At 49.9% G+C, this 25,481-nt stretch overlaps 1 protein-coding gene across 1 annotated transcript in view; it reads left to right on the forward strand.

The window, feature by feature from the left end:
- LOC111146361 (pappalysin 1) overlaps positions 1 to 25,481 on the forward strand; it is a 236,448-nt gene that overhangs the window by 138,089 nt on the left and 72,878 nt on the right. The window contains 1 exon segment of the mRNA XM_022501889.1: positions 4,969 to 5,162. Coding sequence (XP_022357597.1) covers positions 4,969 to 5,162 — 194 coding nt within the window.

Genomic DNA, 25,481 nt, shown 5'->3' on the forward strand with positions numbered 1-25,481 from the left:
TTTCCAGCAATGAACTCTCCAGCTTTTTCTTTTATTCATTCACCTCAAGGATTCTAGTGGTGTTGCAAATTCACAATTTTCTAATCAAGCTGAAGTTCATTAGTGTCCCCCAGTTGGGTTGAAGTCGTTCCACTATAAGTAAATCGATTCACGATTACCTGGTAATCATGGACATATTGAATCCAGGGTTTCTGACTTTAAGGACAAGAACTCTTGACAAAAGCCTAAACCCCAGGCTTTGCTTACATGCCAAGGTAAACTCATCTCATTTTCCTAAGACTTGGCTTCCAAGCTCTCAAGTAGGGATACTAATCTCTGACCATCTCAAATAGTGTCCTTCAGACAAGCCTCAGGAATGCAGGGGCATAGCTTCATCCTGATGCTCCAGACAGATGGAAATTGAAAATTAAGTCAATGAGAAGCAGCATCATCTGTGTCTGTCCACTTACAGAGAGCCCATCTGCCTCAGGCTCCTGGAGCTGAGTGAGTTTCTTCCAGAAGGAAAAGAAAGTAGCACAGGAAAGTTCAGCTGGGGATGACAGATTTGGCAATGCCTGCGCCCCACGTCAGGTCCTCTAGCTGGATAGAACAGTTTCTAAATGTGTTACTGCACAAGAGGGACTGAGTCTGAGACAAGTTCTCTTATGTCAGGGGAAGAAGGGGTGAGGTGGGGAAATCATACTGCCCAGAGCAAGCCCATTGTAAGCCAGTTATCACCGGCATCTCAGCCCCTTTCCCTACACCATAAGACCCTATCTAAAGAAACTTCTCCAAGGGTGCAGAGTGTGAACCATGCCTGGACAGGAACATGTGCATTGTGAGTGCTAGATTTTAGTCATTCATTCATTCAACAGTTATTTGCTGAGCGCTCCAGGGGGCTGTATAATGATTAGTGCCACCTAGCTACTACAGGGAAGGCTGGTGGCAGGGTGATCGTTTGACTTTGGTATTGACTTTAAACTCTTTTCACTATAACCTGCTCAGCTACCAGCATGAAGTGTTCAACGAGCACCAAGTAAATGGATGTAATGAAAATGGGAGGGACAGTTTTGTTTTATTGTGTTGTTGTTGCTGTCTTTGTTTTTCCTGGCCACGCATTTTTTATTCCGTTCCTCGCTCTGTTCTCTACAGTGCTTGGGGCATGGGAGTAGGGAGGAAGAGAAAATTCCCCAGATGAAGACTGGCAGATGTAGCTGAAGGGCCCCCGGGACTCCAGTAGCAAGAGAAAATGAATAGCAGAGTCCAAGGCTGTTATTTCAAAAAGTGGTTCATGGTAGCTTTGTCAGCAGAATCTTAAGGGAGAAACCAGGCATATTTATTCTGTCTCTTTCTCTCTCTCTCTCTACCACCTCCTATCTCTCTCTTAACTCTGTCTCTGCTTGCCTATCTATCTATCATCTACTGGAATACCTTCTCACTTATTTATCTACTGTGTCTACCCCTACCTCTCCTTCATTCCCTGGTTCTTCTAAGTCCCAGAAGACAGAAATATGGAGGTCTTAAACATAATCAGGGAGAAGTTGGCCTTCATGAGAACTCAGCCCTAATTCCTAACTTAGCCCTAATTCCTGCCACTCTTGAGGTCTCTTTGCTGAGAATATGAATTAAGTCATCTTAGAGAATAGATCTTCCATGATCTTATTATAATCTTACTTTCCCTGTCTTGGTGTTGGAGGGGGAGAATGTAGTTCCAGCAGTGAAGCAACCCCACGATCCTACCCTCAAAAGGACGTGGTTTCATTATTCTGTAGCTGGAACACGGGGCAAAGGGGGCATTTCCCTCTGAGGTCTCAAAAGGCCAGGCTCTTACTTCTAGCTCTGCTCCCATCTCCCTCTGATCTGGAAGCAGACTCCTTACTGCCTCTGGCTCTCAGTATCCTCCTAGCTAAAATGGGTGAAGTTGCTGGCATTGTACACATCATCTCGTGAAATCGTTGCAACAACACTGGGTAGATATATTATTACCTCCCTTTCTTTTCATGGATGAGAAAATAAAGTTCAGAGAGGTTAGGTTATTTAAGTCCTGTACAGCTTATATATGACAGAGCTAGGATCTGAACCTGTGCTTTTTGCGATTCCCTTGATTGAATTTCAAAAGAGTAACATCTGGATGAACGGCTGGTCACTCTGGGATCCGGTCTACATTTTATCATATATTAAGTTGGCCCCGTTCACCAAGAGGTTGGAGCTACTGGGAAGTGCTGAGTCTGTCTTCTCTGCATCCTTGAGCTGCCGGGCATGCTACTGGCCACTGGAGTCCTCAGCTGGCTCAGATGTATCCTTAAATAATTGAATTATAATGAATTGATTTATTCTGGCTCTTTTGATAGTGTTTCACTATATAAACTGTTTGCTGAAATAAATAAGGGATTTTGGAGCTTGGAAGGGGCTCAACATTCTGCTGCCCCTAAATTCATAGACTCCTTTTTCAGATAGTCAGCATCCTAGAATTCCAAGTTTTAATTCTACTTGACCCTGGCTCTTTCTGGGGGTGGGGGGGGGGCGGGCTGCCACACAGAGTGTTTTAGGTGAATACTGATTTCACAAGGTGAGTTCAGTCAGCTAGAAATAAATTGACCCCTTAAAAGAAGAATATTTTTTTTTCTCTTGACTGTTATTCTAAAATGTACAAAGCATGTTTATGTCCACGTCCTATGAGAGTTTTGTGGGTATCCTGAGAGGTTTTTCCTGGCTGGGGCAATCATTCCTTTCTTTTCGTTTTGTTAAAGTATAATTAACATACAATGTTATTTCAGTTTCAGGTGTACAACATACTGAGTCAACAATTCCGTACGTGACTCAGTGCTCACTGTGATAAGTGTAGTCACCATCTGTCACCATACAACATTACTACAGCGTTTAGGACCATCCTTTTTGTATTACAGATGGAAAGCCAGAGGCTGAAAGGTGAAGCTAATTGTGCAAGGTTAGATAGCCAATAAGAGGGACAGAAGTCAGCTCCTGATCAGAAACGGGGCTCCACTCTATGGTTTTAGAGTATATAGGAGAAGGATGTCCTAGGCCAAGCAGTATTCTTAGGATGACTCTATGTTCTGATATGCCTGGGATGTTCAGATTTTCCCTGGAAACATGCCTTTTGCCTGGACGTAGTTTCTTATAGCATCTCCATCACTAGTTTGGATGATGACTTTAGGCTCACCCGAAGACACCTCGTAGGGACCAGATTTCAAGAAGCTCCGTCTTTCAGAACAGCTGTAGTGTGTAGGTAGGTCGGCACAGTTAAGTGTTGGGCTAGGGATCTTCACAAAATAGGAGCCCACACAGAAAGGTGTATTCAGTTTTTCCCAGAAGTATTGGGAAAAGAGCACAGACGACCTGATATTTGAGTTATTAACAGATGAGCAGAGGACTGTTTTTCAGACAGCCGCGTTCTGATTTCTCCTGATATTGATCGGTGCTGAAACAGCGAGCCACGTGCATGGCTCCTTCCTCCTTGGAAGGCATCTGTCAGCTCCAGGCTTCCATGATCTGTGTCCTGGCTGCCAAGAGTCACCGTGGCCCGCTGCATTTCTAAGTTGTCCCTGCTGTGATTTGAATTACGTGGGAGCTTGAGAACTCACTTGGCCTTTAAGTTTAACTACCAAGCCCTGAGGAGCCTGGGCCAGCAGACAGGAAGGGCTCCCGGACACTGGGCACGCTGACCCTCTTATCTCATTGAGCCCAGAGGGGAAAAGAGATTTGTCATTTTTTTTAAAAGATTTTATTTATTTATTTGACAGAGAGAGAGACAGCAAGAGAGGGAACACAAGTAGGGGGAGTGGGAGAGGGAGAAGCAGGCTTCCCGCTGAGCAGAGAACTGGATGGGAGCTCAATCCCAGGACCCTGGGATCATGACCTGAGCTGAAGGCAGACGCTTAACGACTGAGCCGCCTAGCCGCCCCGAGATTTGTCTTAAGTACCAGAGCAGTTGAGTTAACAGAGCTGGGAATGAAGCCAGTTAGGTTACACGGAACTCTCTTTGGAGTTCAGTAAACCTCAGTTTGCCACTGTGAAGTTCTGTGGTGTCAGATGATATACCCAGGACTTGGAAAAGGTGAAAGCCTGAATTTGAAACTACGATCTGGCATGAATACACCATGTGACTTTGGGCAAGTTATTGTTTTTTTTTAAAGATTTTATTTATTTATTTGAGAGAGAGAGAGTGAGTGCACATGAATTGGGGGGAAAGGCAAAGAGAGAGGGAAAAACAGACTCCCTACTGAACAGGGAACCCAAGTGAGGCCATCCCAGCACCCTGGGATCATGACCTGAGCCAAAGGCAGATGTTTAACCCACTGAGCCACCTGGGAGCCCCAGCTTTGGGCAATAGTCCTAATCTGGAGGACTGAAAAAATTAGAACAGTAAAGCCTTTGTCATAAGGTGGCTGTGGTGCTCACTTGGGGTTTGTGTTTGTGAATGTGTGTGCTCGAACATATGTAGTACAAGATAGACGCTCTAAATTTGCAAGTATGCATATACTCAATATAACCATGTATTGGTATATATGCATATGCTCAATATATATGCATATCCTCGATATAACCATAAGCCCAGGTTAGCCAGAAGTTTAACGATGTTTTACATCGTCTTGTATAACGGCAACCTTATACCCACTGAACAGTAACTCTCAATAATTTCCCCCTCCCCCCAGCCCCTGGCAACCACCTCTGTAGTCTCTCCTCCTGTGAGTTTCACTACTTTCTAGTCCTCATTCAAGTGGAATCATCCACTAGTAGACCCTTTTGTGTCTGGCTTACTTCACTTAGTATCATGTCCTACAGGTTCATCATCTTGTCACAAATGGCGGGATCTCCTTTTTAAGGGTGAATAATAATCCCTCATGACCCTGATGACGGGCTTTACAGTGCTGATAATTGTGCTGGTTTCATCCCACTACTGTGGATTTCAGCTGAGACCAAAGAACAAATATCTATCTGTTCTCTTCCTTCTCTGTCCATCTCCTGCAGATGAACCTAGCCGGTGCTATTTCCATGATGGTGATGGTGTGTGTGAGGAGTTTGAACAAAAAACTAGCATCAAGGACTGTGGGGTCTACACACCCCAGGGGTTCCTGGATCAGTGGGCATCCAATGCTTCAGTTTCGCATCAGGACCAGCAGTGTCCAGGCTGGGTCATCATCGGTCAGCCAGCAGCCTCCCAGGTAAGCTCCCAGCCAGGTGTGACATTTCCTACAGATGTTCTGTGTCTCTGCTCTGTCCTGCCAGGCTGCCATCCTCAAATGTAATGTCACTGGATGTGGCCCCCTGACTGTATCTCAAACCCAGTGTAATCTCTGGACCTCATGAGTACCATTTGTCAGGGATGAAACATGGATGGTTAAATGCAGGGACTGTGAGCATAGTATGGTAAAGCCTGTCCTCCTGTTTCTCTACCTGTTATAATTCATATTTGGTGAAAGAATTCCACTTTGGATACACCACTGGAACTCAATGGGGTAAGATCAAATTCTTTGGGGGGGAGTCCGGTTTTTTTTTTTTTTTCCCTCCCTTGGAGGAGGCTGCTGAGTTGTATGCTCTTTGAATACTCACCTGTGAATTAACTCTATCATGAATTTGCTATGTGGCCTTGAGTTAATCTCCCCACTTCTCTGGGCCTCATTTTTCCCCATCTTTAAGTTAGAGGGTAGTTGAATTTGATGATCTCCAGGGACCTCCCCACTCTAAAAAGCTGTGACTCACTCCTCAGTGCCCTAATGCACTATTTATGTTCCAGGATTCTTGCCCCAGGGGTCTGCCAGGTTTAGTTGAGGGAACAAGAGATTGGGGCCACCAGCGCTTGTGTGATTCTAGGGATGGCCGTGGTGTCCCCAGGGCCCCCTTTCCAATTATCCTGGTGAGCAAGCACCTGCCTTCTTCCGAGACTCCCATTTCCCAGAGACACGACTCAGTGCTTCCAACTGCCTGGCCCAGTGGCCATCTCAGAGGCCAACCTGCTCTTGGCCTTGCAGATGAGTCATGATTCCCAGCCATTCCTCTCTTGCGTTGCTTCCCTGACTCGGGCTGGATGGGCAGGGAGGGGGGGTGGTGGTTCTTTAGACGAAAGAGAGACGCAACCTTCCTCTGGGGCCCAGTGAAAAACCCCTTTACAAGGTACAAGATAGGTCCACCTCATTTATAAGTCACAGTGTTTCTTTAGCCATTTTCTCATTTGTCTGTTTGCTTGTGTTTATACACATTAGATTATTTACATGTTTGCATTTGTTTCTGACTGCCCTAAGTCAGGTGGAAGGGAGTTTGGCTTAGTGCCAGCCCGGTGAATGAATGAATCAAGGAACGAATGAAGAAGTGGGTGTCTAGGGTTCATCCTCCCCGTGCCATCTCTGTACTTGCTGAATTCCTCTTTGGTTGCACCTGTCACTTGAACCTGAATTACCTGTGTGCACCTCTCGCTCCCCCTAGGCTGCTTGTTCTTGGAGAACAGCTTTGGGTTACATTCATTTTTGTCTCTTCTTCAAGCACGGGCCTGACAAGACGAGATGCTCCAGAAACATGTGTTTAATTGACTATTGACTGACTGTCGATGCATGCATGCGTGCACACGTGTGTGTGTGTGTGTGTGTGCATGCACGTGCACACACACACACACACACACACACACATACATGCAAATGAGCACCACCAAACGAGGATGCTAGAGCATCACCTCTCTGTGGCACAGAAGGTCCTGCTCAGGAACAGCAGGGCCTGCCAGCAATAGCGCCAGGAATTCCCAATTCAGCACTAGCAGCCGGTTCTAGAAATGTTTAAAAAACGTCATTCAAACAAGGGAATTAACACACTGGGAATCTCACATGAGCAAGAGCTGAGGTAGCAGCTGTGTTTCAAAACCACCCCAAGTGTTATTATGGCCGCTAAAGTAAGAGAAAGGAGAGAAGGAACTGTCCAGCCTTAGCATTCGAAAGCAGACTTCACCGGGCAATTATTCCAGTCCTGTAAGGAGGGGCTGTCAGGAATTATGGGTGATTATCTCTTCCTAAACAAAAATCCAATTTCAAAAAATCATTATAAATACTAGCTCTTCGATCTACAAAGAGGAGATGAGGAAACAAAATCATCCTATTGAATTATTCATTGTAACCAATTTTATTTTAATGAAATCGACTAGGTTCCATTACTCTGGGCTTGGACATAATCTTTGTTACAAGGAGACTTCAGCTGTAACTAAATTTGCCATAATGAGATCAGCTCGCTGGAGAATACAGGGTCAGGGGAGGGGGTGTGTTGCCGGCTGGGTGCAGGGTCAGGCAGGCAGCCTGGAGGGCGGCAGAACAAAAGTCTCCTGAATTCCCTCGACTGAAAGCAAATGCCTAGAAGTCACTCACGCACTGTCCCCCCCACAACCCCGCCATGCATAGTGATGCCCGTGCACGGGTGCACAGACAAACAGCCTGTGTGATTCTGGGTGAGGTTCTCCCTGGAGTGTAAAGGTGGCTCCCTTCTGACCGCATGGAAGAGGAGGACATTTGACTGTGGCCTTCATTATTACCCTGGGCACTGATTAGAGGAGGCTGCTGGTTAATTTTCACCCAGTCAGGGCTTCCAGTGAAGAGGTTGATGGCTTGAAAGAAGGAGCTGTAAGGTTCTTAGAGGCACCACGTGCCCCCGATGCAATTAACCATCTCCTTTTCCTCTTCCTCCTTTCTTTGTCTGTCTCTCTTACACACACATGAATGTGCTTGCACACATACATGAAATTCCCATGTAGGGCCCTGGGTCCCAGGGAGAGTGGAAGGCGGTGCAGGGTCATGGGGGTGTACTGGCCATTACATTGGATCCTCCCATGCTCCACAGCCAAGCCCCTCTCTTGGAGACACTGAGAGGCAGAGTGCCTTCCCCAGAGCCACACAGCCCAGAAAGAAAGACTCTAAGATTAGGATCTTGTAGAAGATGCCAGTGAGATTGGGAATATGCAGTCATCCCTGTAAGTCAGAAGTCAGTGGACACCTGGGAAACTACACTGGACAACAAGCAGGGAGAAATGCAGCTGGGTAGATCTTATTGTTGCTGTCACTGTTCAAATGCCCTGAGGCACTTGGATTCTCCTCTAGCAGACTCCTGGGCACTGCCCATACCTCTGAGTTCGGGCTGTTCCCACTCCCTTCCAGGCAGACTGTTCTGAGGTCCCCTGGTGGGTATTCACTAGGACACTCCTTTAACTTCGGGGGAGGGATGAAGGGACCACAGTTGTTCTTTGTTCCTCTTTACAAGCCTGTTTTGTCCTACTCTCTGTCACTCCCCCTGATGCTATAAACATGGTAAAGGCAGGTGTTTGTAGGATAGGTGCCTACCTCTGTGCCACAACCTTCGGGAAAAACCAGAGAGTGGAAGAACCAGCCTCCAGGCTTGTGAGGTGTGAGAATTCTATCAAGAGGAGTGGCCCCATCAGAACAAGCTGGCAGATTCTTGCTGGGATGGCCCAGAGCCACACTCATCATGCTTCGTGAGTCTGGAGAACTGCTAAAAACTTGAGTTTCAATTCTGTAAAAGCTCTTAGCGTCTAATAATTTCCAGTCTCTTGCATGTCCATTCTCCTCCAACAAGATCCCCAAATTTGGTTAGGGCTACGCTACTCCACCCCAAGCCCTGAGTCATGTATCCAGACGTTATCAGAGCCATCAGAACTTCCAGTGTGCAAACTGGGCTGAACACCCTCTCATAAGAGACATTCTTTGGATATTTTGGCCACGCACCTTCCCGGCCCAGCTGGAATTCAAGAAGTCCCTGAGACAGAACAAAAATGGAAATGAACCGAAGGAATCAAGTTATTTCTCTTCAGGGAACCTCAGAAATGGTTTGGGTTAAGTGCTTGCAAAAATTTCATCTTGTCCTAATTTTGTCTCCATGTTTTGCATTTCTCTAGTACTTTACACCATAGGCTGCCAAAATGAGATGTAGATATTGCTTCCTCCTGCCCCCGCCCCCACCGTTTCTACCCCAGCCCGTTTCCTCCTATCTGGACAGGCACCCCCCTCCTTCTGCAGTGGCCTAAGGAGGAAATGGAAATACTGACTATCTGGAATGCACAGGGCTCTCCAGGGATTACAGACCTTCAGTCATCCAACCAATTTATTTGGTTAATCCTTTGAGGGTAAAGCTTAGACCAAGCTTTTCCAGGGCAGTAGTTTCAGGGCCAAAATAAAGAAAACCTTTCTAAGAACGAGAAGCATCCACAGGGGGTCGGAGTGCTGTGTGATCTACTAAGCTCACCACAGTAAGGCGTTCAGGCTGAGCTGGTGGTCGAATGGGAGATCCTGGCCTTAGAAGGCCGGTGAGAGTCTAGACATCTCTCCTTCCTTTGAAATCGATTCTCTGACTTTCTGTTCCATCAGTGCGTCATTGGCCACATCGGTTCTTTGCCACTTTACCTTGAGTTGCTATGACCAGCTTCTAGGCACGTTCATAATGCTTTAGGCCTCCATTAAAATAACAAATCATAATTTGTCTTGAATTATGTATTAATTCTCTTATTCATTGGCCTGAGCAGGAATCTATTTGAATCTTACACTGTTGAACATGAGTAGGTAAAGAGGGTGGGAGTTCATGGAAATCATGGGACTGTGGCTTTGCCCTCTTCACCCCTCCTCTGACTTGGGAACCTTGAGCAGATGACTCCTGGGAACTTTAGTTTCCTCTTTTGGAAAGTGGGAATGACAGCGTCGACCTGGTGGACATTGAGAGAATAAATGTAGAGAAGACATCTAGCACCGTCCCCGCCCCCCACTTACTGGGTAGTTCAGATGTTAATTCTCTGTCCAGCTCATGTAAGGCTTCTCCCCCTCCCCCTCCCCCAGAGTCCACAGGGACCCACCCTTCTGTAGAAGCTCAGTCAACATTCCCTTAAGTTAGACGTTGTGTTAGCGCGTGTCTCCTGCAACCTCAGGACCATACCAGGCATGTTAAGAAACTCCAGAGAGGCGCTGGTCCTTTTGCTGCCCTCAGAGGGCTCACCATTTCATTGGAGGGGTGTGTCCGACTACAGACAGCAGCCAAAGACCCAGGAGTGGGAATCAGAGGGAGTTTCCCTGAGGAAGAAACCACAGTGCTATCAGCTTACTCAGCCATCAGGGATGAGAGCCAGCAAGTGGGGAAGGAAAAGACCTTCGCCCACTTTCCGAAGACCTTGCACAAATTATAAAAATAACATTTATCAAGTTCATCCAGCTTCTGCATCCAATTCCTTGAATCCTACTTAAACTGCTACAGACATAGGAATTGCTCCTCTCACTTTCCAGGTTCGGACAGCGAATCTCAGAGGGTCGGATGAGCAGCTTCGGGACTCACCCCTGTAGGGGGCAGAACCAGAGTGCTGACCCCTGTGTTCATCATATGAGCTCGGGTACAGGACGGGGCTGCTCCTGCCCGCTGCTGCGAGCGACCCTGGAGAAGCAGCTGGGAGAACCGATGTCTTCTGCATCTTTTCATACATAGTGTGCATTCAAGGAACACCCAGAATATGGAATTTGCTGCACCAATACCCGAATTGCTAGCCACCGTTTCTGCTGTGCAGACCACCCACTGTTTCTGTCATGTGGTGTAGACACTCATCCTCTGAGGTGAAGCATTGCTCTCTCCAGAAAGTCATTTAAAATGTGTTTATGAAACTATGGGGGGGGACTCTAGGACATGTCTTAAGTTGCTGACCCCAAAGTGTAAAAAAGATTTCTTGGGTCTATGCCTAGTTATTTCTGGGTTATAGGTGCAGGCAAGAAGAAAGGCACAAAGAGGACAGTTGTGGATGGAAGAGGTAATTTTGCTCAGTTTCCAGGCGTGTTGCAAGCCCTGCGCTCTATGCAGGAAACCCGGCAGTGTCAGTAAGAGAATCACAGAGTAAGAGCACTCCTCGGTGGCCACCAAGTCCGAGCCAGGAAGCAGGTGGCATTTCTCTGTGCGTTCGTTATCCTCACGTTCAGAGCAGGGAGCAGATAACCACTGGGTTCTCTGGACACAAGAGTAACAGATCTGCACGAGCACTTACGATGCAGTATAGGGAGTGTGGGGGGTCAGGAGATTGACACGAGAAGGAGGTGGAGACAGACAGACAGACATCCAAAAAACCAATAAGAAATAGAGGGAAAGCTGAGAAATGTGCTTATAATGGTGTGCAGGGACATCCTTCCGATGCTTGGAATTTAGACGTTATCCTAAGTGCAGGGGGGAGCTTTTCAGAGGTGAGAAGCACGGAGCTAACAGAATCAGATGTCCGTTTGAGGAAGAGGAGAGACCTCTGTCGGACACCTCCTGTGTGCCAGACCCTGTCCTGGGGCTTTAAAGCACATGGTCAAACTGAGAGGTTTTCCTTCCCTTTCGCAATGAAGAAACTGAGGCTCAGGGAGCCGAAGCACCTCACCCATGGCCGTCCTCCCCCTTCCCTCTACCTTTCCATATGCCACCCTATGGGCCCTCCACTGAAACAGCCCTCCCCACCCCTCGCCCCCAACCAGGACCAGCAGTTCTCCAGAGCTACTCAGATGATCTGATTTGCAAAGCACAGAGGGAAATTCTGGCACTCACCCCCAGCGGGGAGGTCACTTCCGAGAGTTCTCCTTTCCTAGCACGTACCTTCACCAAAGCGTGCCTCTCTTCTCGCTGGTGAAGTGGGATGGCCTTTGCCCGTGGTGGAAGGAGGAGGACAGGCGAAAGGAACACACTGACATTTCAGAGAAGATTCCAAGCAGTTTCCCCAAATACCCATGGGATGTGCTTTCTCCTGGTGGTTTATGAATAATTTTTCAAGAGCACATGTGCAAGTCATCTAAGGAGACAGAACAGAAAGTCCCGTGGCCCGTAACAGCCTGTCCCATTGATGTGGGGCACCAGAAACCCCTCCAGGAGAATAAGAAACAGCGCCTGCATCAGAACGGAGCCCCTGGGCTGGTCGCTGTGACCGCCCTGAATTTGTCATGGCAGGCTCGGCCTGGCAGGGACTTGAAGGCGGCAGAATTACTCACGATCCCGGCAGACGAGTCCACGACCAGACTCTCCTCCCCTTCCTCCTCACTCCTTCTCTCTATTGGTATTTATTTGAACTTAAGAAATGCCAGGCATCATGACTGACCCTGAAAAGCTTTGGATGAGGAGAGTCTTAAAGGAAAACTAGGTGAAATTTCGGATCAGTTTCATGGGGTCTCCAGCTCCGGGCCCACCGCTTACCGGCCCTCTTACTTTGGGCAAGCCGGTTCTCTTGGCTCCTCCCCAGCTTCCTACCCGTGAACGAGCAGTAATAATACATACACGGCAGGTGCCTGTCAAGAGTGACCGTGGATCCAGAACCGTGGTGTTCCCTTCTAAGATCAGCTGAAAGATTTCCTAATGAAATGCTTCTTTCTGCTGATGAAGTTTCAGCGGTTGATGCATCCAATCAGGAACAACCGAGTTTGGTCATTATTATTATTTTTTTAAGCATACTCTTTGGGGCACAAGGAGAGAGAGACTTTGAGTCTCTCGGTCTTACTCCACTTAACAAAGATTTGACTTTGCTTAAGCAACTTCCCTAAACCTCTCAAGCCCCTGTGTGCTATGAAACGATTCTGCTCTTCGGGCGGAAAATCGGGAGGAGTGTGTTGCCCACCTACTACGTCCGAAGCATCGTGTTTAGCCGTGGGTGGAGGTGGAGACAAACCCGTGAACTTCAGCCCTGCCCTTGAGCAGCCTACATGGAAGAAAGGACAGAGACCCTGAAATCGGGCAGAACAGAGGTCAGCAGGTGCTGTGACCCACGGACAAAGGCAACTGGCCACGGAGAGCCGTGCGCAGAGCGGGGGTCCGTGCCCAGCCCTCGCAGGCACACACCAGCCATGTCCTCACCAGCCAGGACGGTGCCACGTAGAACAGAGGGGGCCCAGTTTGGGAAATGAGTCTTCATTTCTTGCCTGCTAGTGGCCTCCTGACTCGGAGCCCAAGAACAAGCACGGCTCTGTGGTTTGAGGCTGCTTCCACTGGTTCTCTGGGGAGAGTAGCCCCGGCCCTGCCAACCCAGCCCATAGCCCCTCTAGGAAGATTCTTTTGTCTTCCCTCCAAGCTTGCCCTGCTTGTGTCTCATCAGGTCTCCACGTCTTCTTTCCCCACTCTCAGAATCAGGACCAGACTCCTTCCTTCCATTCCTGGCATTCACTCAGGACCCCTGAGGACCCTCTCCATTCCTGCTGTTCATTTTCTTTTCTTTCTTCTCTTTTTTTTTTTTTTTTTTTAATTGTTTCTGTTTTAAGTGGGGCACCGGCATGTAGCCAGCATGGCCTTTGCTGTGTAATTTAGTTTCATGTTCTGTACCCAAGAAACACGTAAAAAATGTAAACAGCGTTCACTCTCCGGGGTTGCAGTGCACTTAGGAAGCGAGAGCCAGTCCGGCTTGCTGAGCCCGCTGCTTTGGCGGTATTGAATTCTGTCCCCAAAACCACATGCTCCTTTCCCTATGTCTGAAAGTAAACTTTCTCAAGCCAGGCCCAAAGGATGGGGTTCCTAGGAGAGCTGAGGTTTGGCTGCGCACTGGGTTTTGTTTTTGTTTGTGTTTGTGTTGCAAGCCCCCTGGTCCCACCCCAACCCACCAGCCTTACTTTGTAAAGTCGCCTGGATGGGTTCTCTATAGACCTAGACCCAAAAAAGGCCCTTCCACCCTCTCTTCCTCCCCAGCCCTGGGTCTCTTCAAATTCCCCTGATGTTTCCACCAAATCCAAGTCCCAGGAGGTCCCAAGTACACTTATGTACGGTCCTTTCAAGGGAGGGATGGGCTCCTTCGGGCTTGGGAGAGGTGCCCCTGCCAAGAGGCATGCTTTCGTGCCAGGCCAGTCCCACAGAGATTTCTGCATCTGCCCTCCCCAGGGCCCTTGCCCACACTGGACCTGTCTGTGCTGTTGGTGAACGGGCACGCTTGGCTGGTATCTGTGTTTCTCTCCGGCCTGGGACACAGCAGTGTGGGGAGAGAGCTAGTCTGCTGGCAGGATACGGCTTTCAGGAATGTGAGTGCTGCCTGAGTGATGTTCCTCCAGGTCTGTGGTACTGCCTGGGAGCAAGGTGTCTGGGGAAAGAATACCATCCTGTGCAGTGCAAGGAAGCAGAGAAACTGGCAGGTGTCTGGGAGCTCGGGGCAGGGCCTTGACATCCCAGAGAAGGCAGAACTGTTAGGAGCCCAGGCTTTAGAGCAGCTGTCCAGCGAAACTTCCAGTGAGTAGACGTGTTCTGTAAGTGCACTGTCCAATAGCCTAACTCCTAGCCACCTGCTGAAACGTGGCTTGTGAAACCAAGCACCTGTTCGTTTTATTTAATTTACACTTAAGTAGCCAGATGGAGGTAGTGGGCTACCTGTTGGACAGAGCTGATCTAGAGTCTGTCACATCCCAGAGCTGACACTTACAGGAAGGTCTCAGGGGGGTTACTCAGCCTTCTCATCTGTGCAGTGGGGACAGTAAGCGGTAATTGTAATTCCAGAAAACAGCACAGGTAATGCAGTTGGAGCAATGCTTGACCTACAGTAACTGCCACCTAAATCCGTTCAGTTCAGTCATTGCATTTACCTCCTTTTAGCCAACCTGGGTAGTAGGAACCACATTCCCATTCCACAGAAGCCGAAGCAGAGGTTCACACGTGGCGGGACAGGAGCCAATCCAGTTCCTTCAGGGTCCACACCACCTGCCCCAATCAATTGTTTAAAAATAATATTTCTCTTTTCCAGAGTGACATAGGACACATTAATCTATTTTGTGAAACAGTGTCTTTTAAGTGTGCATATATCTTCAATGGAGAAATTTGGCCTTTGGAGTATATCATTCACCATAAACGTGGATCCGTATGGTCTCTCACCTGCCAAGCTTTCTGTGTGTCTTCCTACTTCCTTAACATCCAAAGGCCTGAGCAGGCAGGGCCATACATGGTCCTTGTCAGCCCCTCTGCACCACTCACTGCTGGACGGGTGCACCCCGGGCGGAACAGGTGACTGGCAGTCCCCGGACGGGTCTTGGGGTTTCCGTTTCTCCTGCCCAAAGGAACCATCATGCAATTGTCCACCTATTGGAGGCTGAACTGTCCTTCAAGGTCTAGCTCAAATGGCACCTGGCCATACGGCCCCCTCTGACCACCCACCCATGTGCAGCCTTAACCCTCCCGATATCACATAGCCCTTTTGGAACCATCCAGTGACCCACAGTGCAAGCTGCCTTCTACTTTGCGTTTCCTGCGTCCACACCTTTTCGTACCAAATGCCCTGTGGGTGGCTAAGGATTTGGGCTCTATCTTTTAACATTTAGGGATTTTCTGTGCCAACCATAGGGTTTCCTGCCTGGGGAGAACTCAAAGGGTGCTTCTGGCTTCATTGAATGAGGCCATTGGAAACAATGTCTGCTGAGCGATGTCTGATTGGCTTAAATGTACAAATCAGTGTCTGTAAGTGATTCCCTTGTGGGGCAGGGTAGAGTCCCCCTGATACATGCAGTGGATGACCAGAGTAAGCAGGGCCTTCTTAAGTCCCCTCCTTTGTCCCCTCCATGGCAGACAAGGTGCATGCCATCATGTGAGTCGGGGAAAAGGGGTCCTAAAAGCACATCCTGGGCCCCAGACTGACCTCTCTCCAGAGGAGGTACCAGCATCTCATTTTGCAGTGGAGGAGTGTGACCTTCGCAAAGGATTCAAGGTCATGCTGTCAGCATGGGCCAGCAACTGAGGTCCCAGCCCACATCCCTTTGACTTTAAAATGTGTGTGACTTCCACTGCTCAGTGGAAGGTTCAGGGACATGGCAGGTGGAGGGATGATCAAAGAGTTCACATTGTGGGTCCCAGATCGTGCTGCTGCTTCGACACCCTGCTTTCCTGCAGATGTGTGTTGCCTCGGCCAAGGGCGCCCTCGGTGGGGGGAAAGCACCACTCTGTAAGGTCTCTGTCCCTCAACAGAATCTGCTCGTGATGTGCTGGACATGTATGTCAGCCATGCCCATGGGGCATTTGGTGGACAAAGGCCCCAGATTGCATGTCACAGTCACTAGCCCTGTCTCTGAAATCTGGAGGGACAGGCTAGAGAGCAGTGCTGCCCTTGTCCTTGAGAATGAAAGCCCTTATTTGCACTTCAGGCTCAGCAGGATGCTGTTAAAAGGCTAAGCAATCCTTGTCCTCTTGTTCCTTGCATAAGTCAATGCCCCACATCCTTTGGGGCCTCTTTCTAGGAGAAATCAAGCTCGAGGCTGCCTGGGTAAGAGCACTTCCTGCTCTTCCAAAGCAAAGACATGGGAGCCAATCCCTCCCCAGTTTCCAGTCCTGGCTCCCCAGGGTTCTAGGAAGGGATGAGGGAATCCTGAGCCTGGCAGCGAGACCCCAGGGACAGTGCGCTCGGCATGGCCATCTTGGCACCAGATGGGAGGGTTCCCTGCAGGGCATGTGACTCGGACATTGTGGTGGACACAGCTTGGAACACACCGATCTTCGTTGGGAAAGCTGGAGAAGAGGAGAAAGGAATGGGGAGCGTGAGGAAAAACAAAGAACAACCTGGAAACTCCTAGTTTTATGAACTCCGAGAAAGTCTGGTTCTTTCAACCACAGATGTTTTTAAGTGAAAAATCACTCCTCTGACCTTTCGTGAATTGGCCTGTGTGGTTAAAACGGCCATTATAACCACTGTTCAGCTAGCTTGGATGTGGTCAGCGCTTTTCGGGTTAACCCGTGAACGTCTCAGGGCTCCCAGAAACAGGGCAAAAAGAGGTGTATGGGATGCCTAAGACACACAGCTTGGGTCTGTGCGACTAGGAGCTGAATGGTGGAGCCTTCCGTGTCCCAGGGGTTAGCTCCAGGGCTGGCTGTGTTCTCCACTCTAGAGCCAGTAGAGGGCATTTTGGAGGGACGCTAACTGGAGTTGTGTTCTTCGGCTTTCATGTCTGATTCTCTGCAAGGGGTTTCCAGATGCCTGATTTAGAGCAGACAGCATTGCCTGCGCGCACTCTAGAGTCACAGCAGCTCAATATTCTGGGCTAGCGCTGGAAGGGTTTCAGTGCTGAGTGCGCTTCTCCAGAACTGGCGATACCCTTGGGCTCTGAAATAGAAATCGTGATGTTTCTGGATTCCTGTCTGGAGTCAGCAGTGTCTCAGGATTTTCATCTTTTCGCCGGCAGCGTCTCTTGTGTTCTGATCTCGGGTTGAAGGAATGCTTCGGTTGAAGCTCACAGTGCTCTTTGATCTGATCCAGAGTCTATCCTGCTTTTATAGATCCTGATCTAGAATTCATGAAATTACATGAATGGCTTTCAGTACAAATGCTGAAAAAAAAAAAAAAGAGAGAGAGAGAGAGAGAGGTTTAGCAACACAGAAAGATAACAGTGTGTTTTTAAAAAGCCATGTGCTCAGAACTGTGTGCTCACAGCAAGAGATCTGCATCTCGAACTTTGTCCTTCATGCCTCTGCTGTTGACATCATCTGGGAAGCCAGGTTTGTCATGGCTCAGCTCTGGCCCGTTCTCTCCCTTCTCTCGTCGCTTCTCTGGCCTCTGCTCTCCAGAGCCCAGGTGACATTAAGAGTTGGCTGTTCAGACCTGGCCCTCAGGCAGTTTGCCCTGGCAACTTTTTTCTCTGTGCCCCTCCCTCAGCCTGAACATACCTCGAACACAGATCCAACCATACTGTTCTCTGGTGCTTCTAGAGCCTTTTACCTCCCTGCTCCCCCCACAGAGGGCTACTTGTGAGAAGGAGTTTTACCTTTATGGTCTTTTAAATCTGGGATCCATTTCCACCCTGTAGACCAAGGTGAATAAGGAATGTACATGTAAATATAAACGAAATAAGTGAATGAATGAATGAACGAATGAACGGAGAGAGAAATAGAAAAATTCAAGGTGTGGCTGGAAAAAAATCTGAGTCTCCCTAAAGGAAAGAGATTTCTGGGAGCCCTTAAACCCCTGCCTCTCACCCTTAAGAATTTCCAGAAGGTCCCAGCACGCCCTCTCCTAACCCCATCCGCATCTTACTGGGCCATGAAGTCACCCACGGACCATCTGGTTGGGGATCCCGTGTTCCTCCTCTGTGCCGGGAGATCACGTAAGCTGGACAGCAGCCTCCAGATGTTAGCAGTTTCTGCTCATTTTTCCCCCTCCCTTCTCAACAACAATAATAATAATTAAAACAAACAGAGGCCTCATCCCCTACCCACACCCCTGAAATTACAAACAGGTGGGCCTGATGCCCTTCCCCCTCCAAAGGCTTCCCGGTCCCTAAGGCCCAGCCGCTGACCCTCAGCGAGGCCTGCCCTGGGCCAAGCCGGACAGGACAACCAGGATAGCCGCCCCAGGGCTTGGGCCGCAGGCCTCAGGAAGGGGGACGTGGGCCGTGTCATGAGAAGTCCCGGTGCTGGGCTTTCCCTCTCCCGGGCTCCCACCCCCAAAGCCTTGGCCTCCAAGTTAAATGGATGTATTTTGGAAGACTAGGTGGCTTAAGAGATTAGTAATGAGATCCCAAGTCTTTCACTGCTGGGTCAGGAGTTCAGAGGCGGGCCTGGGTGACTGGCGAATGGCATAATTACGGAGCCCGGAGCAGGCCTACGGAGGGCCCGTGTGAAATGAGCCCAGCCAGGCCTTTCAAGGGAGGAGCTGTCAGCAGCACAAAAGCCGACCGCCACATCCGACACTAATCACTCTCCCTTGTTAGAGGATTTACTGGCTGGAGAAGCTCGAGCCCCTGCCCAGTGCCTCCTCAGAACGGCTGTCTGGGCTCCAGCGAGGGGCACGGCCTAACGCCTGGCTCCCCTGTGCGTGAGGTGGGGAGATGCCGCCCACCCCTCAGGGTGGGACTGTGCGAACCGGCCCCTCATTCTGTATGAACCGGTGACCAGTGTCAGAACTCATAATGATTGTCGCTGCTGCTGTGCTGATTATGTCTCCCTTGGCCGCACCTGGAAGCAGGTGAATGGGAAGTTCCCCTCCCCGGTGACACAGGCTGGGTTTAACAGAGTTGAACGCAGCTGGGCCATCGCTCTCAGCGCCTCCTGATCGCCGTACGCGCTCCGTAGCCCTCAGTGTCCTCCCCTGTCCCGCCGGAGATAGATCTGGAGTAACTGGGGCCAGTGGGTGTCCAACCTGGACCTCACCGGCCTCAACAGGTGTGGCTTTGGCGCTCGTATCTGTCGAGTGAGTGAGGGCGGTGATGCCCGCCTCCCAAGGACGCGAGGGTCTGCACTCATGCAGCTGCTGGTTTCAGCTTGGCCCTGCTACCTCTCGCGGATGCTTTCTCAGGTCTTTTGAGTATACTTCACCTTTAGAAGAAGGTTAGGGTATCCAGTCGGTGTCGCCTAGAACCATAGAATCGATCGTGAACCATTTCTCCTCCAAGACATGTAGTTTCACTGCAAAAGTGTTAACGTGCTTCAGGACACCGATGTCTTCAGTGAGCTCCTTACTCTGCTCCTCTCCAAAGCCTGGCTGCTTCTCCGTGGTCATTTGGATCGGGCCAAGGGTTGGGACCTCAAACCTCAGGATTCTGGACATGTGGGGAGATGTGGGCCTGATGATCTTAGACCCCGGTAGAGTGTGGAATACTTAATGTGTTAGGGACAGACCTCGGGGGCATTGAGGGGCTCATCACCCCAGGACAGAGCCCCATGGCTGGAGGGCATCAAATGCCAAGTGATCTTATCTGGAAGTGTCTCCTGGGTGGGGGCCCTGAGGTCCACAGCTTTTTCCAGAGCTGTGGGTACAAGGAAGGAGGCATCTCTCCGCTCTGCACACCCGCCTTGTACACAGGAAATGCGTCTTTGCTTGATTGTCTGTCCATGCCAAATAATAAGTCTCAAAATTGAAAGAAAGGCAGTCCATTTCTCCCCCTCCTCTCTATCTCTAGAAGTCAGGCATCAAAGGGGAAGGCTGTTCTGGAGGCCTGGGAAAAGTGACAATTGTTTCTAATGGTCACTATGAGAAAGCTTAGCTTTTCTTCCTCTCTGTGTCTCTTTCTGGGTCTCTCTGTTTCTATCTCTGTCTTTTCTCAGTGCTATTAAGTGTGTAAAAAAGAGGTCGGCATGGGGGTTGGTGGTGTGTGTGTGTGTGTGTGTGTGTGTGTGTGTGTGTCTGTCTGTCAAACCTCAGTTGTCCTTAAAGTGCTCTATGTTCAGGAGGTCAGTTAGGAATGAGAGGCACAGGGAGGAGATGAAGATGGACATAGGAGTGAGGAGAAGAATCCCGGGGCGGGGGAGGGGGGGACTCCAGGACTCCACAGCCAGGCGAATCTCCACATCTGGGTTTCCAGTGTCTGTATATGCATCGACTAAGACCAGGCATGTGAAACACTTGTTAGAATGTGAGAACCTCCGACAGGGTGCTCTCGCGACGTCTTTCTTAAGCCATATGGCATCAAGCAAAGGAGCAAATGCTGTTAATTTATAGGACAGAATTTTTGAGTGTTCCCAGACCCAAAAAATAATCTCTCTTTGGCTTTTCTGATACCTAACGAAGGCACTAAATAAATCGAGATCAAGCACAGATGCTCACAGGCACGGATCAGGGCTCTCTGGTGGCCTGATACGGAGATGCTGAGTGTAGTTCTGGGGAAGCCATGAGTGGGGTCCTCTCACTGCTTGGGGTACCCGCTGCCTCTGCAGGACTCGCCACAAACACTGAATGCTGTTTTTGCTTTTTGCCTTCTTTCATTAAAGCGGAAATCCTTTTTCGATTTCTTTCAGTTAGCAAAAATGGGTACTAATTTAGGCCTTTCGTTCATGCAAAGGGGTGCAACATGAACTTTGGAAAAGCAGGGGATGCCTGTATATAGTAGAAGACCAGTAACATTGTTATTGTTGGTAATTCGTTCTTGTATTCAACTAGTCTTGGCTTTAGTGCTGACTTTAGGCTTTTCATCGCTCTTGATAGTGAAGAGGTCAGAAGCAAGTCTCCATGCTTGCCCTCAGTGAGCTAACAGCCAAGTTCATGGATTGCAAATAGGTTCATCTCCTGGGCCATTCCTGACTGATAGTGAGCGGCTTGTCACACTGTTTTATTAAGATGGATTCTGAGGTCTACACTCAGAGGAGCAGTGTGCACCACTGAATTAATGGTGTCTGTCCTGAGCAAGGGCTTGGGGGCTAGTAGCACTGATGTGTGCCTCAACTGGTCCAGTGGTCTTGAAGACCTGCGTCCTCCCCATTAGCGACCAGCCTGTTTCTCATCGAGGAAGTAGAGGTAATGTTAATACCTTCCTCACAGGGTGGTTGTAAGACCTAAGCGAAATAATGGGCTTGGACAGACGCTGGTGGGCATGAGAGTAATGGGAAGAATTGCTGTGAATACCAGTGACTACTCCCGTCATTTATTTTGTTGTCCATCAAGAGCACGGGAGCCTGATGATGGACGGGTCCAAACTTTCGGTGCTCACAAATGAATCCAGGGTCTCCTGGGGCCTTCTCTCTACCACGTGGCATTCTCATGTCCACACCATGGTCTTTGGGATCAAATATGTCAGCCCTGAACCACAAGTCTGGCCTTGGATAAGCCACCCTAGTTCAATGTGGCAGCATTGCTGAGCCACAGCTAGCGACCTGCACTAGACACTGGTGACAGGGAAAGAGAAATCAGATGCGAGCACTGCCCTTGATGCTTAAGCATGGAGACAGATGGACAGACAAGAAACCACAAGAGGGGTGACGAGAAGCTACTGGGGAGTCTCTACCCACGGGGTAAGAAGGACCACTTGGCTTTGACTCTTAAGCTGTGAGGAAGTCCCAGTGCCTTCCAAACCTTAGACTTCTTATCTCTAAAATGGGGACAAAACTGCTTATTCCTCCTAGTTATGGTGAGAAGATACCTGGTCAGAGCCAGTACTGTGGGCTGTCTGTGAGAGTGGGTGCCCTTTCCCTTCCCTAGGGGAGCACTGAGGAGGGAGCACCATGTTCTGGAAGGGAGAGCCATGCTGGCTTCACAGGAGTGGCTTTATTGCACCTGGCTCACTCACTGTTGTGGTCTCCGTGGCTTGACCCGTGGTCTCCCCAGCTGGCTTGCCCTTCCGCCATCTTCATATCAAGGAGTCCTGCCTGTCCCTCTTACAACCTTGCAGCTCTTGGGGAAAAACTTTGGCAATGAATCTGCAAGCTTGGAAACACTCTCTGGGGTGTGTGTGTGTGTGTGTGTGCGCGCGCGCGCGCGCATGTGTGTGTGTATGCATGTGTGTGTGTGCGGGCGCGTGCGTGCCCTGCACGTTTATGGATATCATTAGTATCAGCGTGCACCCCCATGCTTCCCCTCCCCATTCCTTTTCCTCTTTTTTTCTGTGAGACCCATTCCCAGGTCCCTTTGGGTTGAAAGAGGAAATTGGAGAGGACGGGCCAGAGACTTGAAGAGTGCTCCCTCCCTCCTGTGACTGACAAGAGGGCAGGGAGATCTGTGAAAGCGAAATTCAATAGAAACCTCATGGCATCTCCCCTGTGTGGGAAAATACCAGAACTCCCGCCCCCCCGCTCTCCCTCTGTCTCCCCGCCTTTGTGTACGACGTGTGTGGGTGGAAGATAAACTGGATTTAAAAAACCCTTTGAAAGCAAGACATCGTTAACTCCTCTAATTGAAAGCAGTCTTCGGCAAAGGAGGGGTTTGGAGGCGGGTGCTGGATGGAGTGGCAGGTGGTGCGTGGAGTGGACGAGAGCCCCCGAGTCCTGGGGCCACAGAGGCCCCTGCGTCTGTCAGCCCATGCGACCCCAGTCACCACCAGACATCCTGGCCCATCCTGGAGGGGCTTACAGCCTGTCTCTCCCATCCCCAGTGGGCCCAGTTCCTCATCTCTCTATCAGATGTGATGGCCAGAAGCAGATCACTGAGGATGCCCCCAGCGCAAATATCCACTCTCAAGGCTTTGAGGGGAAGAACTGCTCTTTGTCACATGCATGAAAAGAAAAGAAAACAGAAAACACATTGCTGGAATGGCTACAGTAAATGTTTATGTTACCCCTCTGGTGTTTGTGGAAAGGTGGCTGTGAAATTAGCCTTCCAGAGACCAGAGGCCTGGGGTCCAAGAGTTGACTTGGGGGCTTACAGAATAATCCTACTTCTTGACAGAGTCGACACTCTCTCCTGCCTCATTCACCAGGAAGAGGCTGGGAGTGAAACGCTGGCAGATGGTCAGAACTGAAGAGCCTTTCAAGGCTTCATCTTCCTTTGTCCTTCTGCACACGGGAAGGAGGAGTGTCCGAGGAAGTCAGCAGGTGGGTCAGTTCTAGCAGGCAAGCCTCTCGCCTGGCAACCCAGGACTCTTTCCACCGCATCACCCACCCCGGAGCAGCCCTGTGGGGGCCTGCTCTGGGCTGCTGAAGCAGCTTCTGTTCAGGCGAAATCCCACCTCCATCCTCCCCCACAGCCCTGAGAGACAGGCGGACGGCCCTTTCCAAGGCGGCCTTCATCTACCATTAAGAGTGTGGGCTGAGTTTGTGCCTGAGAATTGAATCTTCGTTCCACTAATGAGCTGTGTGACCTTAGGCAAAGTACGGGAGCCTCAAGTCCTTATCTATAAAATGGGTATAATCCTAGTACCTCCCTGACAGAGCTGTCCTGAGGCCCGCATGATTTAGTGCACACGGAGACCTCAACGAAGCGCCCGGCTTAGGACAGGGACCCCCTAGGTGCCACCACTCCAGCTGTGACTCCTGGTCTTGGAGCACCTACTGTGTTCCGCCGCCGGGTGACAGGAGCTAGGATTGATGGGAGCTTGAATAAGGCACGCTTCTCACCTTGGAAGTCTTCAGAATTCCAAGGGAAAGACTGGGTTCTAAACAACCACTGTCCAACCTGATAGGCGCTGTAACTGAGGTACATAAAGACTGTGTGGACACAACAGAGAGCAGTTAATTCCACCTGGGGGGGGGTGAGCAGAGTCTCTCAGAGGAGGAGTGATATTTGAGACTGGCTTCGAAGGGTGTGTCGCATTTCACAAAACAGGCAGCCAGTGCCATGGAGGGAGGTGGGGGGGGCGAGGAGGACATCTGGGCACAGACATCATGGTGGTGGAGTCCAGGACCTGTGAGAGAAAGTGTCCCCCGGGGAGAAGGGAGCCCCGCTGTGCACATGTGCGGGTACCCACCTGCTGTGTGGGGAGGGGTGAGGCGGGGCGGTGGCTGGTAGTGAAAGCGGTGACAGGGCGGAAACCAGCTCCCAAAGTTCTTTGCAAGCTGTGTCCGGGCAACTTCCATCCCGTGGTCCCCGGTGGCTGGTAGTGAAAGCGGTGACAGGGCGGAAACCAGCTCCCAAAGTTCTTTGCAAGCTGTGTCCGGGCAACTTCCATCCCGTGGTCCCCGGGCGGCATGGAGGGAATGATAAGTAGCAGGGCCATGGGCTTAGTTCTGTGCTTTGGCAGGTAGAGTCTGAGGACCTTAGAGCAGGGAGAGCAGGGAGAGCAAGAGGAGGCAAAGAGAGTGGTAGCTGGTGCCTTCTTCTCCGTCAGCCAAAGGGGAGGTTTTGAGCTAGACCTACACCAGTCCTGGTCCCTTGTGACAGAAAGCACAGAACATGGCAGCAGAGGGATCAGAGTCTGGCTGCTGGCTGTCCTACACAGCTGGGTAGTTGACCTTAAAGGAGTTATTTAAAGCCTCTGTGCCTCGTTTCCTCACCAGAAAAATGGGACAATGATTCCAAGCTCTCAGAGGCTGACTGTAGGACAAATGATATTGTGACCTTGAGACCCATGGTGGATGCTATGGCTGTGAGCGTCCTCGAGCTACTTGAGGGCCATTCCGTACAACCGCTGCATTTCACAGATGGGGAAACCGAGGGTGGGGGAGAGGTCCAGCTAGTAAGTGACATAGCCAGAACTGACCCAGCTCCCCTGTTTCCTGTGGGGGGTGTTTGGTGTAAGCACATCCCTGAAGATGACGGGATGTCTAAGGCATTCATGTTAAAGACCAAGCAGGAACACAGTCTCTAACCGCCCTCCCACCCAGGTCCTGCAGGTGTTAAGATGGGACTGCAGGACAGTGGCTGCTCAGCTTCCATCAGAGACGTAGAGCTGGGCTTCTCTGGGAGAAAGGAGGGACATGAGCACCCCAATTCCTGTCTGCTCTTTCTGCCATGCATGCTTGGGGAAGAGGGAGACATCTCACAGGAGGTGGTCCTACACACACAAAAAAGTAGGATTGAGGGGCTCCCGGCTGGCTCAGTCAGAAAAGCATGGGACTCGAGCTCAGGCCCATGAGTTTGAGACCCACATTGGGTATAGAGCTTACTAAAGTAAATAAAATTTTTATGAAAAATGTAGGATCGAGGGGGTGCCGAGCACAGGTGAGGAAAAAGCATCAGTTCTCGGAGCCAGAAAAGTCTGCATTTAAATAACAGTTTTGCTATAACAGCTACTTGCTGTGTTATGTTATACAAGACAGCCCACCCTTCCTTGAGCCCAGCAAAAGTAATGGTCTCAGTAAATAATTTTTCAATTCCTCTAAGTCTGGACCTCTAAATCAGCTTATAGACATTGCTGCTTAGAGGAAAAAGTAGGAGGAATTAGAGCCAGACGTCGTCTCCTAGCTGTTGGGAAGAGCTG

The sequence above is a fragment of the Enhydra lutris genome, unplaced genomic scaffold, assembly GCF_002288905.1.
Source record: "Enhydra lutris kenyoni isolate GAN:26980312 unplaced genomic scaffold, ASM228890v2 scaffoldscaffold13, whole genome shotgun sequence".
Lineage (NCBI taxonomy): Eukaryota > Metazoa > Chordata > Mammalia > Carnivora > Mustelidae > Enhydra > Enhydra lutris.